Below are 15,989 nucleotides of genomic sequence, written 5' to 3'. Positions count from 1 at the left end.
CTGCAGCCCACCAGACTTCTCCGTCCGTGGGATTTTCCAGGCAAGAGTACTGGAGTGGGGTGCCAAGACATGTTCAAAAGGAACGTTAACACTAATGGGGTAGTGTGACTGCATAGTAGAAATGAGGGAGTCAGAAACGAAGGGCCACAAAGGACCTTGGAACAGCTGTAGATTCCTTTCTGCAAGGCTCAGTAGTGTTCACCATAATGCAGATTAGCATGTATTTGAAAAGATATTTTCAACAGCTCTTGTCATTAAGTTAACATTCTTTCTCATTCTTTTGAAAATTCAATTCCTATTTCCTTATTTTCTGCTTTGACACAGAAATCCCCTGCAAAGAAGCTGAGCCATGCAATTAGTAAATCTTTGGGGTGTGTACCCACCAGAGAACCCCCGCATCCTGTTTTTCCTGAGCAACCAGAGAAACCACTTGACCTTGCAAATATAGTGTAAGTATATACCTGGAGTGAGATGTGGATTATACTGAAATGGATACCTTGCTGGATTCTTTTGGGTCAGAACTGACTATCAGCTAACATGAATGTTTAACCTTGTGTTTTTTACTTTACTTTTGGGGATCTTAATACTTCAGGCTTTCAGCACCTTAAATCACCATAATATCTACATGGAAACCTAGCTCCTGAGCTCTGAAGCCTAAGTAATATAGGAGTCTCTATCAGAAAATTAACACATTACGAGTAATTATTATACTTGGTTTAACAAGGGTGCCTTTTGTTTTTGTGTTCTTTTCAGTAGTAGGGATCTTTTCTCTACAACAATTAATGACCACTGAGATTTTGAAGGTAATTTAGACAACGTGAAAATGAAAATCAACCTCATTTATTCTTTTCGTATTGAGAGAAAATTAGAAAACACAAGACTGTACAGGGACCAGTTTCCTGGAAAACAGTTTTTCCACGGGATGAGGTGGAAGGTGGGGTGGGCATGTTTCGAAATGATTTGTGTGCATTGCGTTTATTGTGCACTTTATTTCTATTATTATCACATTGTGATACATAATGAAATAATTACACAGTTCATCATAATTCGGAGTCAGTGGGAGCCCTGATCTTGTTTTCCTGCACCCAGATCCCTCACACGCACAGTTCACGTAGGATTTGTGCTCCTATGAGAATCTAATGCTGCTGCTGACCTGGCAGGAGGTGGAGCTCAGGATGTAAGGCAAGTGATGGGGAGTGGCTGTAAATACAGATGAAGCTTTGCTGGCTGGCCTGCCACGCAGCCCGGTTCCTTACAGGCCACGGACCAGTACGAGTCCTAATGGATACCTCCATATCGCTAAATAATGTATTCAGAGCACCATTTCTTGGCTTATCCATTTTGGACATACCGAATTCCTTCTATGGTATAGAGGACCAACCTCATTTATAGCTCTGCATATCAACCCATCCCAGCTTTTCATAATTCTATCACCATTTAAAAAATTATTTACCTTTGTCATCTTGAATGTAATTCTTAAACTTCTATTTCTTATAACTTCTTTTGACTTCCAGTATGTAACTTCTGTCCCCTTCTCCCTTCTCCTTTTGCCTCCTAACTTCTATCACCTATGCCATTACTTTTATATTGTCAAAGCTAGTAATGGTTCTGTTCTTTCCTGTGATCATGACTAAGTCTTCTGAGATTTATTAAGGGCTCAGTGTAAAAGTTGGAAACCAAATAAGAGCATTTTTAGTTAATTCCGTTCATGACAAAGTTGAGCTGTGTGCTGTCATTCTGGACACGCTTTTGGTTAGTTCCTGTGTCGTGGTCCCTGTGCCGCTGTTCTCGTTGGAGTTGAGTGGGATCCTCTTTCTTACCATGGATTGCTCAGAAGTGTGCCTGTTGGCTTTATAGCCAGACTGACTTTCTTGTACTGCTTTTGTGGTGTTTGCTTCAGTGTTCCATTGTTTTCTTCTTCCTGGGGAAAAAATACACTTTTCTCCCACTATGTTTCATAGTGGATTTTACCTATTGTGTGTAATCTGTTGTTTGATTAAATTTATTAAACTTTTCTCTTTTTGGTTAGTGTTTGTTATTTGAATTTAAAAAAAAATCTTGCCTGCTCCAACACTGTAGTGATTTTTTTCCCTCTCTTTTTAAGTTTTAAAGATGTCCCTTTTATATATGTCTTTAATTCATCTGGAACAGACTTTTAGTGTGTAGTGCGATGTAGAATATCCAATTCCCTTTCTCTCTTTGCATTTGAATAACTTGTCTCAAGGCCATTTGTTGGATAATCCATCATTTCCCCACTTAACTACAATGCCATCATTGTCATAAATGAAGTTTCCAAATACACACGTCTGATTTCTGGGCTCTTTATTCTGTTCCTTTGGTTGAAATGTCTATCACTATGCCAATATCATACTATCTTAATTACTGTAAGGGATTAAGTCACCTCCTTTTTTAGGGATGTCTTGTCTATTCTTTGCCCTTTGCTCTTTCATATAAATTTGAGAATCAGCTTATTGAGACCCTCATAAAATTTTGATCAGAGATTTATTGACTCTAAAGATCAAATTGGGGAGAACAGACATCTTTACAATATTGTCTTCCATTCCATGAATGTATTATGTCTTCCCACCTATTTGAATATCCTTTTGTGCCATTTAGTAAAGCTGTATAATTTTTCCTCAGAAAGGTCTTGTATATGTTTAATTCTTGTGTACTTTGCATTTGTTGTTGCTGTTGCAAATTGTGCCTTTTTTCCCTACAATTATTTTGAGATATAGTTTAGATGCAATAAAATGCTCCCACTTTAAGTGTACAATTCAATGGTTTTTGGCAAATGTGTACAGTCATGCACATGGTATCTTTTTTTGAATTATGTTTCTTAACAGTCTGTTGCTGGTATATGGAAACGCACATTGCTTTTGTATTTTAATCCACTAGATAGTCATCTTGCATAACTTGCTTGTAATTCTAGCAATTTGTACTCAGATTCTTTTGGATTTTTCTATAAATAATTATATCACCTGCAAATAATGATTGCTTTTTTTCTTCCCTCCCATTCTTTATACTTTCAAATATAATCATACTTTTTTCTTTTTATTGTGCTGGCTAGTGCCTCCAGTGCAATATTGTATAGAAGTGGTTTGATAGGCATTCTTGCATTATTAGTAATACCAAAGCTAGTGCTTTCAGCATTCATTTTAGTATGTTCTTTGATGTAGGTTTTTTGTAGAAGCTGTTTATCAGATAAAAGAGGTTCCCTTTTATTCCTATTTTGCTAAGAGTGCTTTCTTTTTGTCATGAATGATGTCAAATTTTATCAAAGACTTTCGGCATTAATATGATAGCCTGAGTTTCTTTATTCTATTAATATAGTGAATTACATTAATTTTTTAAAACAACCCTACGTTCCTGGATTAAACATAAGTTGACCCTCCTTTTTAATACACTGCTAGATTTCACTTGCTAATATTTTGTTTAGATTTTTTTCTATGTTTATGAGTTAAGTTGTCCTGTTACTGCTCTTGATATTTTGGGTTTGTTTTTAGGATAAGATTTGGCCAGTTTGTTATCTTAGAAAGTCGAGGAGCATTCTCTTTTTTTATTTTTTTGGAAGAGCTTAAGATTGGAATTATTTGCTCCTTGTTTTTGGTAAAACTCACCAGTGAAGCTGTCTGTGCCTAAACCCTTCTTTGTGGAAAGATTTTTTAACTGTTAATTCCATTTTAAAAAGCAGTTATAAGACTATTTTCATTTTGTATTCCTTTATGAGTCATTTTGGAACATTTTATAGATGTAGGGATTTGTCAATTCCATCTAAATTTTTAAAGTTATTGGCACAAAGTTTATAATATTTTATCAACAATATTTGTGCTAATATCTTTTTCATCCTTACTCTCACATATTTATTTTTTTTCCTCGAAAAATCTTGCCGTAGGTTTGTCTGGTAGGCTTCCAGAAGACCACCTTTTGGTTTTGATTATTCTTTTGTTATATGAATTATATTTAATTTTTTTCATTTATTTCTTATCTTTATTATTTCTTTTGTTAAAGCTTGTTTGGGTTTATTTTGCTTCTTTTTTCCTAACTTATTTTAAGATATGGTTCACTTACTCCTGGGCTTGCCTGGTGGCTCAGATGGTAAAGAATCTGCCTGCAGTGCAGGAGGCCCGGGGTCCATCCCTGTTTTAGGAAGATCCCCTGGAGACGGGAATGGCTACCCACTCCAGTATTATTGCCTGGAGAATTCCAAGGACAGAGAAGCCTGGTAGGCTACAGGTCATAGGGTCGTCAAGAGTCAGATACAACTGAGTGACTGACACACTAGCTTACTCATTTCAAGTCCACCCCCCCCCGCCCCCCACCAATGTAAGCATTTAAGACTATACATTTCTCTGAACACTCCCTGAGTAATGTCCAAATTTAGTTATGTAATTTTTTATTGTTATAAATATTTCCTAAGTTGTTAGGATTTCTTCTTTGAGAAGTATAATGAATGTCTTAATTTCTAAATATATGAGGGTTTTCTAGTTGCCTTTTTGTTAGTAATTTCTAATTTAATTTCATTTTGGTCTGGAAAATCTTTATTATTCAGTTCTGTCAAATTGTTGAGACATGCTTATTTAGTATAAGATCAAATTTGTATTATGTTCCAAGTTATGTGTATGTATGTATCCCCTCTTTCTCAGATTTCCCTCCCATCTAGGTCACCGCAGAGCTCAAATCATCCCATTCCCTGTGAATAGCAACTCTTCCTGCTTGCTGAAATTCAGATTCTCCATTCATTCAGCAGATATTTATTGAGGACCTTCCAGATACTAAGCAAGGTGCAAGCAGTAGTCACACGGTACTTTCCTTACATACAGATAAGTCTGAATGACAGTGAGGAGGCCGGTTTTATAACATGCAGTGTTTCCAGCTGGCTTCTTGAGGAGAGAGTTGCAAGTATATATAGCTCAAAGGATGAGAAAACTGTGAGGAGTGGGCTGCTATGCGTTTATAATTATGATCAGGAAAAAGAAAAGGTTGCTGTTTTGCATGAAGGTAAGGATGAGGGTAACTCCTGCATTTGAAAGCTTAAAGTCAGTAAAATATTTATTTGGATAAGATCATGATTATTTTAATCATTGTTTTACTGTATTAATTTAGAAGAGTCCTGTTTTGGACGGAGAATAAGACCATTTTCTTGCACTTCAGGAGTCCTTACACATTGTAGGTATTATTTTCAATCAGATTGTTTGTATTTGTTTTACTCCTAATCAGTCATCCTGGTTTGAATGAATGCTGTCTTCCAAGGGGGTTGAGAGTTGGGAATAGGATCTAAGGGACTGGATGGCCAGTATACTTGAACCTTTCCCTTGGCCACTAGTGAAACATTTTGCAAGTAGATTCACACTTTATAGTTATTTCTTACGTAGCATGCTTATTTGCTCACAATTTTTGGAAAAGAGAGATGGGGCATGTTAGAATGCATGTATCTCTATTTCTCCTTCTCAGTAGAAAATAAAGTGTCTTACTGAAGTTTTAGTTTAATGGTCAAATTTTTTTTTCTGTATGTTTTCTGGCTTTCATTTTATATTTAAAATTAATGTTCTCACTTCAAAATTCTAAAAATATCTGTCAAGAAATTTCTTATTTCTGTATTTTTTTCCTTTTTTATTGTAGCTGCCATGAGATATTTTGCTAGGAATTTAAGTTTATTTTTTTCAAAACAGAGAGCCATTTGTTCCACCCCTGTTATTTTCCTGTTGACTCTGTTGCAATTTTAAATTTGCCTTCCTTTTGACAATTGATACTCACCTTGAAATCTCTGAGAAATAATATTTGTATAAATCACACATCAGTCCTAATATATAAAGTAATTGTCTAACAGGATGTCTTTCCCTTATGGCCTGTCTTTGTCTTGTTGGTAGGTTAAGAAAGGGTTTTGTGAAGAGTAACATATTCAGAGAAGCCTTAAAGATAAATAGAGATTAGGTACATGGAAGGCAGAGGGAGGAGCATTTCCAGTAGAGAGGGAGCAGGAGAACAGAGAGCCAGAGGAAGGCTGCAGAGGTAGGCAACGGCCCCCTGAGATTTGGGACATTATCCCAGATTGAAGGGTTTTAGATAGGAGAGGGACATGTTGAATTTTGTACTTTAAGAAATCACTGCTTGTTATGTAGAAATAAAGAGCAGGACAAGGATGAAAAAGAAGAGCCCAGCTAGGTTTTTTTTTTTTTTTTTTCAATGGACCAGCTGAGAGATGATGGTGGTTTGGATTGTCATTGTGGTAATGGAGATGGAGAAAAGTTTGTAAACATTTAAAAAAAAACCTTAGGTTTTACCATTAAATGCCCAGAAATAAAACTCCAGTGGAAATTTGGAACAGAAATTGAGATTAAGTTTATTTTAATGTTAATTGCACATGTTTCATTGTTGGCGTAGGATAGAGATTCTCAGATGATCACAAATTTGAGATTCAGGGTTGGATATTTATTGAGCACCCAGTGTTCTGGGCTCTTTGTTCACCTCTTTCATGTACTTTACTTCATTTAACCCTCACAGCAACCTTTGCACTACATATAGCATTAACTATTAACCTGCCCAGGATCACACAACGGCAAAGTGCTGGAGTTGGGACCAAAGTCTGGGGCTTTCGAACTCCTTGCCTACTGTTCTTTCCTAGTTTTCTAACATGCTGACCCAGTAAGAAATTGTTACTGTAGAAACATATGGTAATTGAACCATTGTTTGAACCCCTTGGATAGGTTTAGAATCAAGAAAGAACATTGAGTAGCTGTAACTTGGTTGGTTGGAAAATAGAAGGGAGGCAGTATAATGTGACAGAAGGAAAACTGGACTAAAACTCAAGAGACACCAATTTACTTTTCTGTAAAATGGTGATAATAAAACTCATCTTAATTATCTCAGGATATTGTTTAAGGATAATGTATCTAAAAGTGCTTCTAAGAAGTTGAAAGTGAAGTCACTCAGTTGTGTCCGACTTGTAGCGACCCCATGGACTGCAGCCTACCAGGCTCCTCCGTCCATGGGATGTTCCAGGCAAGAGTAATGGAGTGGGTTACCATTTTGTTAGGATGCTGTAAATACTGTATCCTAAACTTTCAGAATAAAGTAGGTCATGTCATAAAAATGTACATTCCACAAAGCCTGGAGCAGTCTTCTTTGTTCTTCACTGAGTTCTCTGTGCCTAAAATAGTGGCTGGAACATGGTAGGTATTTAAAATGCATTGAATTACTGAGTGACACTAAACATCTAGGCCTTGCCCCTTCTTCTGTTTGTTTTTCCTTCAGTAAATAGCATAGGTCCCATACCTGCAGTTCCCAAGACTTCCACTAGATGTCAGGCATATTTCCTCAATGGGGCCATTGTATTTCTCTTCTGGCGAGTTCAGAATATTAAGTAAACAAGATTTTTCAAATAAATCTCAAACAAACAAACAATTTGCTCATCATTAGCGCAGTAGCAAGTTTCCTTCTAAGTCTTTGAGAGAAATTAGTTGTTTCTTTTGGTCAGAACATTTTTGTGAAACTTCTAGTCCTTGATGTCTCTGATAAACTTCCTGCTAGCCTAATTCAAGCAGTTGGCTGATGCTTAGCATCTAATTATCTAACCACATAATTCTTATATCTAATTTCTTTAATTAGTAGTTCATCATCATTACATTTGAGTTTGTGGTTATTTGTTTCTGAGAGAAAGCAAAACTTCTGATGTTGGCTTGGTTTGTTCCTCTAAATTCCAGCAGGGAAGGGCAGGACTGGTGTCCCATTGGATAACCTGTGACTAATCTATTGTTTTAAACAGCAGTCGGCAGACTGCAGCCCACAGGCTAAATCTAGCCTGTCATCTGTTTGTATGGCCCATGTTTTTTTAAGAATTTTTAAAAAAAATTTTGAATGAATAGTTGAAGAGAAATAAAAAGAAGAATATTTTGTGAAAGTTATATGAAATTAAAATTTCAGTGTCCATAAATAAACTTTTATTGGGACACAACCATGCTAATTCATTTTGTTGTTGTTTAGTCGTTAAATCATGTCCAACTCTTTTCAACCCCATGAACTGTAGCCTGCCAGGCTCCTCTGTCCATATATTTCCCAGGCAAGAATACTGGAATAGGTTGCCATTTCCTTCTCCAAAGGATCCTCCTGACCCAGGGATCGAACCCACGTCTCCTGTGCCTCCTGGATTGGCAGGCGGATTCTTTACCACCCAGCCACCAGGGAAGCGCACTAATTCATTTATGAATTGTCTGTGGTTGCTTTTGGGCTACAGTGGCAAAATTGAGTCTCTGTGACTGAAACTGTATGACCCTCAGAGCCTAAAAGTACCTTTTATCTGGCTCTGCACAGAAAAAATTGCCAACTGCTACTCTTAAAAGAAGAATTGATAAAAACTGCAAATTTAGGGCAGTTTGTGCTTCTTGTTTTTCTTTTTTTCTGGAGGCTCATTATATTCTTTGGTTTGATGGTCCAGGTTTTTTTTCCCCACCCAAGTGTAAAGGTTAATTTGGTAACATCTTCTGTTAAAGCATTTGGATAAAGTTTGTTACCTAGAAACCAGTCTACCTTTTTACTGTTTCTTGCTCTCTCTATATATGTAAATATGTAGCATGTTTGCACAGCTAAACCAACCAGTTTTCTTCACATCCTTTATCAAAACAGAATTAACTTAGACAATTTAAAAAAATTGCTAGATTTTAGAATAACACTTTAATATGGCTCTTAATTGTCCTATTTTAACCCCTTTTCTGTTTAATACTGACTTAGACTATATATATGAGCATTACCTTGATTTAATCAAGCCTGTCCTCTTTGTTGTTTCTTTTCTAAACATAGTTTGTTCTTATATTGAATCTATACTTGTATTCATATACAGGTCATAGTTTATTTTTTTGTTGTCATTTTTTGTTTTTTTGAAGTTTAGACAGCTATGCATCAAACATCTGGTGCTTTCAGTGTTTGCAAACTTTTTAGTATAATGTGAAAATTCTGCCAGTTTTGTTCTTATTCATTGACGTTAAGTAGATCAGTAGAAATTCACCAGACCAGAGATAATATAAGACTATCTGTAACCCTCTGAAAAAAACAGGTCTAACTTCTTATTTATGTCGTTTAGTTTTAAGCACATATTTCTGACACTTCTTTTACAATGATGGATGAATTTGGAATTGAAACGACTTTTGTGGCAAGGGTGCTTCTGGCTAACTGTCCTGTGCCGAACCAAATGCTTCAGTGTTTGCAACTTTTTTTATGAGCCAGATTTGGTTTTTTTCAATGAGAGTTATTAACTGCCTTTGCTATAGTCCAAAATAAATTGTAGAATTTATGATATTGATAAGTTGATCTGGATTGAAATAATTTTCTTCCACAAGTATTTGCTGAATGTGAATTATGAGTGGGGCTCTGTGCTTGGTGCTGGGAAGAGTCTTATTTGAGGAAACTGGCAAGAGGGTGCTTTCTCTTAGATTCCTAGGTGAATCTGATGTTCTGTTCACTTGAAAGGAATATCATCAGATCATTCTGGGTATCTTGGTCTCCTGAGGCTGAACGTATTTGGAAGGTTATAATTTTGAGCTGTTTCCAACATGCAAGTCTTATACTTTGGCTCTTAGATCATAGTTCATCTGGTATTAATTCTGTCTTGCATTTTGCTGTAATGATTTGGGAAAATCTAGGCATGGTGATGTAATCTGCTCACGAGTGGGCCATCAGACACCTAAAATTTCAGGTCTATCTAATTTGACCTTTTCAGGAAAGAAAAAGCTGATTTTTGTTCTATTTAGATAGCCTAAAATGTGAAGGCTCTTATGGTTCTCAGGTCACAGCTCATCTGACACTAATTCTGTCTTGCATTTTGCTGGGATGAGTTTGAAAACCAAGCAGCTGAGGAACACCAGATTCTCTTAGCCCCTTGAGCTTCGCTCAGTTCTGCTTTTGGTGTGGTCTGCTTGGCTCCATTTCAGGCTAAACGTCCCAGATTATCTTCCTCTTCTGGGATTTGCGTGGCTGGCCCTGGAAGTGTCTCTCTCCAGAGAAGACAGAGGGAGCACAGAGAGCACTGGTACCAAGTGGTCTGTGCCATGACTGCTCACGTGTCATGTAAGATGGTCCCAGAAATGGGATAAAGTGTCTGCCTGAACCTCAGTGTGTGTGTGTGTTTTGGGGACAGAAGGTCTTGCATATACTCACAAACCTGCACATGTAAGTATATATGTATACTTCCTCTGTGTGTGTGATAGAGAGGGATGGTCACATGAACAGCAAATGTGGTGATTGATTATGATGCAGTAAGGAGAAATGGCTTTATTTAATACAACAATACTCAAGGTTTAATTCGAGGAGGATCATCACTTATAAGTGGTTGTGACTTTGGCCTGCTCAGTTTCACCCACCCCTTGGGATTTTTCTCACTCTGTTTACCACTGTACTGCCATAAAATCCCGTTTTTAAACTCTAACATTGCCCAAGCACAATCCATCAGTTTTCTTTTTTTTATTATGGTAAAATATAGGTAACATAAAATTTACCATCTTAACCATTTTTCAGTGCACAGCTCAGTAGTGTTAAGTGTATTTATATTATTGTGAAGCAGATCTTCAGAACTTTCTCAACTTGCAAATCCGAAACAACATATCCATTAAACATCAACTCCTCTTTTATTAAGAGCCTCTGGTAACCACCATTCTACTTCCTGTTTCTACAAATTTGAGTACCTTCAGTTCAGTTCAGTCGCTCAGTCGTGTCCAACTCTTTGCGACCCCATGAATCGCAGCACACCAGGCCTCCCTGTCTATCACCAACTCCCAGAGTTTACTCAAACTCATGTCCATTGAGTCGGTGATGCCATCCAACCGTCTCATCCTCTGTCGTCCCCTTCTCCTCCTGCCCCCAGTTGCTCCCGGCATCAGGGTCTTTTCCAGTGAGTCAACTCTTCGCATGAGGTGGCCAAAGTATTGGAGTTTCAGCTTCAGCATCAGTCATTCCAATGAGCACCCAGGACTGATCCCCTTTAGGATGGACTGGTTGGATCTCTTTGCAGTCCAAGGGACTCTCAAGAGTCTTCTCCAACACCACAATTCAAAAGCATCAATTTTTCGGCGCTCAGCTTTCTTCACAATCCAACTCTCACATATCTGGATACCTCATAGAAGTAGAATCATATACTATTTGCCTTTATGTGACTGTCTTATTTCACATAGCATAACGTCCTCATGGTTCATCCATGTTGTAATATGTGTCAGGATTTCCTTCCTTTTTAAGGTTGAATAATGTTCCGTTGTGTGTATATACCAAATTTTGTTTGTTTATTCCTTTGCCAACAGATATTTTGGCTGTTCTGATTAATGCTGTAAAGATAGGTGTCTAAATATGTCTTTGAGACCCTGCTTTCAATTCTTTGGGTTATATATCCAGAGGTGGGATTGCTAGATGATATGGTAATTCTATGTTTAATTTTTGAGGAACCTCCATACTGTTTTCCATAGTAGTTGCACCGTTTTACAATCCCATGAACAAAGTATGAGGGTTCCAATTTCTCCACATCCTTATCCACACTTCTTATTTTTTGGGTAGTTTTTTTTTTTTTTTCCAAGTTAGCCTAATGGGTATGAGGTAATAGAATATTGTGGTTTTGATTTGTTTTTTTTTTTTAAACAATTTTATTGAGGTATAATTTACATGTCATGAAAGTCACCCACTGTGACAGTTAAATAATTTTTAGTAAATGAATATAGTTTTGCACCCATCACCACCATCCAGTTTTAGAACATTTTCATGGTTTGAAAAAATTTCCTTACACCCATTTGTAGTCAATCCCAGCTGCCATCTGTAGCCCCAAGGTAGCCACTGATATACTTCCTGTTTATACAGTTTTGCCTTTTCTAGAAATTTTATATGAACAGAATCATATGTAGTTTTCTGTCTCTGGTTTCTTTCACTTAGCATAGTATTTTTGAGGCTTATCAATATTGTAGCAAGTATCAGTGTTTATACATTTTCAGTGCTGAAAATATTCCATTATATTATGAATAGACCATGTTTCATTTATCCTTTCACCTGTTGATGGATGCTTGGCTCATTTACAGTTTTTGACTCTTATGAATAATCCTGCTCTGAACATCTGTGTCTTTGTGTGGACATATGTTTTCATATGTCTCTTGGGTAGATACCTAGGAGTAGAATTGCTGGGTCATGCAGGGTAAGCATATGTTTAACATTTTAAGAAACTGCTGAACTGTTTTTGAAAGTGACTGTACCTGTTACAGTCCCACCAGCGTATCTGAGAGCTTCAGTGTCTCCACAGTCTTACCAGTGCACTGGGTAGATTGTCGATCTTTTGAATTTATAGCCATCCTAGGCAGTGAGTTGTGGTACCTTATTGTGGTTTTAATTTGCATTTCCCCAGTGACTAATGATGTTGAACACCTTTTCATGTACTAATAAACTGTTCATATATTTTCTTTCTATAATTACCTATTTATATCTTTCACCATTTAAAAAGATGATTTAAATAATCTTTTTTTAGGGTAGTTTTAGATTTACAGAAATGTAGCTAAGATAGGACGAGTTCCCATATACTCTGGGCACAGTTCCTGTTAGCATTTTACAAATGAACCAATATTGATATTATTATTATTATTATTAATTGAATTCCATGCTTTATTGGGATTTCATTAGTCTTTTTTTCCTAATGACCTTTTTCTGTTCCAGGTTTCCATCTGGGGTACCATTACGTTTATTCCCCATGCCTCCTTAGGCTCCTCTGGTCTGTGACAGTTTCTCTCACTCATTTAATAACTGGTTGGTTTGTTGTCTTCTTAGGAGTTTTCAGAGTTCCTTGGAGAAGGAAATGGCAACCCACTCCGTGCTCTTGCCTGGAAAATTCCATGGATGGAGGAGCCTGGTAGGCTACAGTCCATGGGATCGAAAAGAGTCGGAGACGACTCAGCAACTTCACTGGCACTATAGTTTACTCATTATTCAAACTGTCCCCAGCAAATAAGTTGAATTAAAAAAAAAACAAATGACCAGAGTTCCTTACATATACTGGACACAAGTTCTCTGTCACATATATAATCTGCAGGTAATTTTTCCCAGTCTGTCTTATCTTTTCATTTCCTTAACAATCTTTTGAAAAGCAAACATTTTCATTTTAAGGGAGGCCACTTTATCAATTTTTTTCTTTTATGGATTATTCTTCTTCTGTCATATCTAGGAAACCTTTGCCTAACCCAGGAGCACAATGATTTTCTCATATGTTTTCATCTAGAAGTTTTATAGTTTTAACCCTTACATTTCAGTCTGTAATCCATTTTTGTGTTAATTTTGAACTAATTTTTGTGTATGATTTAAGGTAAATCCCTTTTTTGCATGTGAACTTAATTATCATTTAATTAGGTAATTATATGAGCGCTATTTGCGGAAAGACTGTCCTTTGCACCTTTGTCAAAATCAGTTCACTCTAAATTTAAGGGTTTATTTCTAGACCTTCAGTTCTATTTCATTCTATCTGTTTTTATGCCAGTACTATTTGATCTTGAATGCTATAACTTAGTAGTGAGTTTTGATTTAGGATGGTGTAAATTGTCTTCTTTTTCAAAATTATTTTGGCAATTGTAGATCCTTTTAAATTTCAGGATTCAGCTGTCATTTTTAACCAAAAATCCTGCTGAGATTTTGTTAGGGAGTCCATTAAATATGTAGATCAGTTTTCTTCCTCTGTTTCCCTTCTCCCCACACTTACCCCTCTTCTCCCTAGTCCTTTTATTTGTTGGTTGGTAGGTTTTTGTTTTGTTTTGTTCTCTTCTGTGTTTGCTTTTGAGTGGCTAATCTTGTCCAGAGCATACTTACTTTAACAGTGCCCACAACCATAGGTATAGTCCCTTTGGTTCGATTCATTTTTACCTCCTGATTTAATGCTAATGTTCATGAAAAATCCTTTTGAGATTGTTTTTTTAAGATATGAGTTTTTTGTGTAAATGTTTAGTGCAAATCACCTGTTTCTGAAAGGGTGTTAGATGTTTGTAAAGAAAATTCAGAACTCTAAGTATCTATGAATTGGTGGTTTCTTATTATACCTTTTCTATAATGTGGGCTTCCTTTGTGGCTCAGCTGGTAAAGAATCCACCTACAATGCAGGAGACCTGGTTTTGATCCCTGGGTTGGGAAGATCCCCTGGAGAAGGGAAAGACTACCCACTGCAGTATTTTGGCCTGGAGAATTCTGTGGACTGTATGTGTATAGTCCAAGGGGTCACAATGAGTTGGACATGACTGAGTAACTTTCACTTTCACTTTCATAATGTAACCCAGTTCTTGTTTGTTTGTCCTTGTCTCTTCAGTGACTTCCCATGACACTTAAAAGCCAAAGTCTGTCCAGTGGTCTACAAGGTCCCATAAGCTCTGGCTCCTGGCAGCCTCCTTGACTTCATTTCCAACCACTTTCCTGTTGGGCTCTGTACTTTTTTCTTACTCTGGTTTTGTTGTTCCTTGAAAATGCCATGTATGTTCCTACCATACTTTGTGCTGCTGTTTTGTTTGCCCAGAATACTCTTCATCCTGATGTTCACATGTCTCATTCCTTTACTTCATTCACATCTCTCCTTAAATGTGAGCTCCTCAAAGAGACTCTTCTTGACTGTCTCTAAAATAGCACTGCCATCACTGTTATGTGACATTATACATTTTTGTATTTGTCTATAATCTATACTCCACTAGATGGTAAGCCCTTTGAAAACAAAAGCTTTGTTTCCTGCCATATCTCCAGGGTATAGAATGGGCCTGGCAGATAGCAGACCGTAAATATATATTTGTGGAATGAACAAATGCATGTGTATATGCTCGCAACTTACTAATAGCAGTGATCTTCGTGAAGCATTCAAGCTGCATAAGAAATTATATCAGTATGTGAGGATGAGGCAGGTCTTTTTCTTGTGTTTTTACAGAGCTAGAGCTGATAATATCAACATTTTGGGGTTGGAAGCCATGATCCTCCAATTCATTATGATTACTAAGAAATCCTTGAAAAGTAATCATTCTTATCAATACTGGAGAAATCTGCTTTTCTTTGAGATTCATCTCTCCCCTAGCTAAACCTGGGGTACACTTGTAGCATAATTTCAGATTTTGAACCTCAGAAGTTTATTTCCCTGAGTTGAATTTCTTAGTAGAATGTATATACTGTGATCTGGTTGCAGTTGAGGATAATTTGAATGTTTCTTAGCTCCTTAATAGGTCTTATCCACTTTTGATTACTGCCTGTGTTTAGCACCTATTAAATTAGCCCTTTACCATTCTCCTTAAACCTCACCTCTATGTACAGAGTTGACAAATCAATCTTCTCGAATATGCCTTTGTCATATTACTTCTGTATTTTAAAATCTACAAAACTCCACTGCCTATAGATTTAAGGCGGCACTCCTCAAGCTGGAATTCAAGGCCCTGTGTAATCGGGACCTACCTTACTTTTGAATCTTATCTTCTACTGCTGAATTATGCAGGATAAAACCTCCACTTTGGCCAGGCCTCCTTCCCAAGCCACAAGGGAAGTAGGACTCCTTCCTACTCTTTAAAACTTTTATCTCGTCCCATATCTCTGAGCTGGCTCAGGATGTCCTAGCCCAATAACCCCTTTTCCTGAATGCCCTTCTTGCCCCTTCCAAACTTTCCACACTTTGTATATCCATGGGCCAAACTTGAATTCTGCTCCATTCATGAAACCTTTGAACCACAGAGGCAGCTAACTCATATGGATCTCTTCTTTCCTTACTTAGATTCTTTTTCTTTTAACATGATCTTTTATTGAGGTATAGTTGATTTACAGTGTTAGTTTCAGGTGTATGACATGGTAATGGTTTAGTCACTGAGTCGTGTCTGTCTCTTTGTGACCCTTTGGACCGTGGCCCACCAGGCTTCTCTGTCCATGAGATTTCCCAGGCAAGAATACTGGAGTGTGTTGCCATTTCCTTCTCCAGGCTTATTTAGGTTCTTTTAGCTCTTGTTTGTGTGTGTGTGTGTATGTAATTTTGTTTTGCT

At 37.1% G+C, this 15,989-nt stretch overlaps 1 protein-coding gene across 14 annotated transcripts in view; it reads left to right on the top strand.

The window, feature by feature from the left end:
* The window catches only part of DTNB (dystrobrevin beta), a 233,908-nt gene that overhangs the window by 118,916 nt on the left and 99,003 nt on the right, over nt 1-15,989 (top strand). For all 14 annotated transcript variants that reach the window (XR_006343421.1, XR_006343420.1, XR_006343422.1 and 11 more), the window contains exon 9: nt 325-449. Coding sequence is in view for 11 of the 14 variants with exons in the window: in XM_043917363.1 (XP_043773298.1) it covers nt 325-449 (125 nt within the window). In the remaining 3 variants the exon portion in view is untranslated. The remainder of the gene's footprint in view (nt 1-324; nt 450-15,989) is intronic.

The sequence above is a fragment of the Cervus elaphus genome, chromosome 11, assembly GCF_910594005.1.
Source record: "Cervus elaphus chromosome 11, mCerEla1.1, whole genome shotgun sequence".
Taxonomy (NCBI): domain Eukaryota; kingdom Metazoa; phylum Chordata; class Mammalia; order Artiodactyla; family Cervidae; genus Cervus; species Cervus elaphus.
Note: the sequence above shows the minus strand (reverse complement) of the source record. Positions and strands in the feature narration are given on the sequence as shown.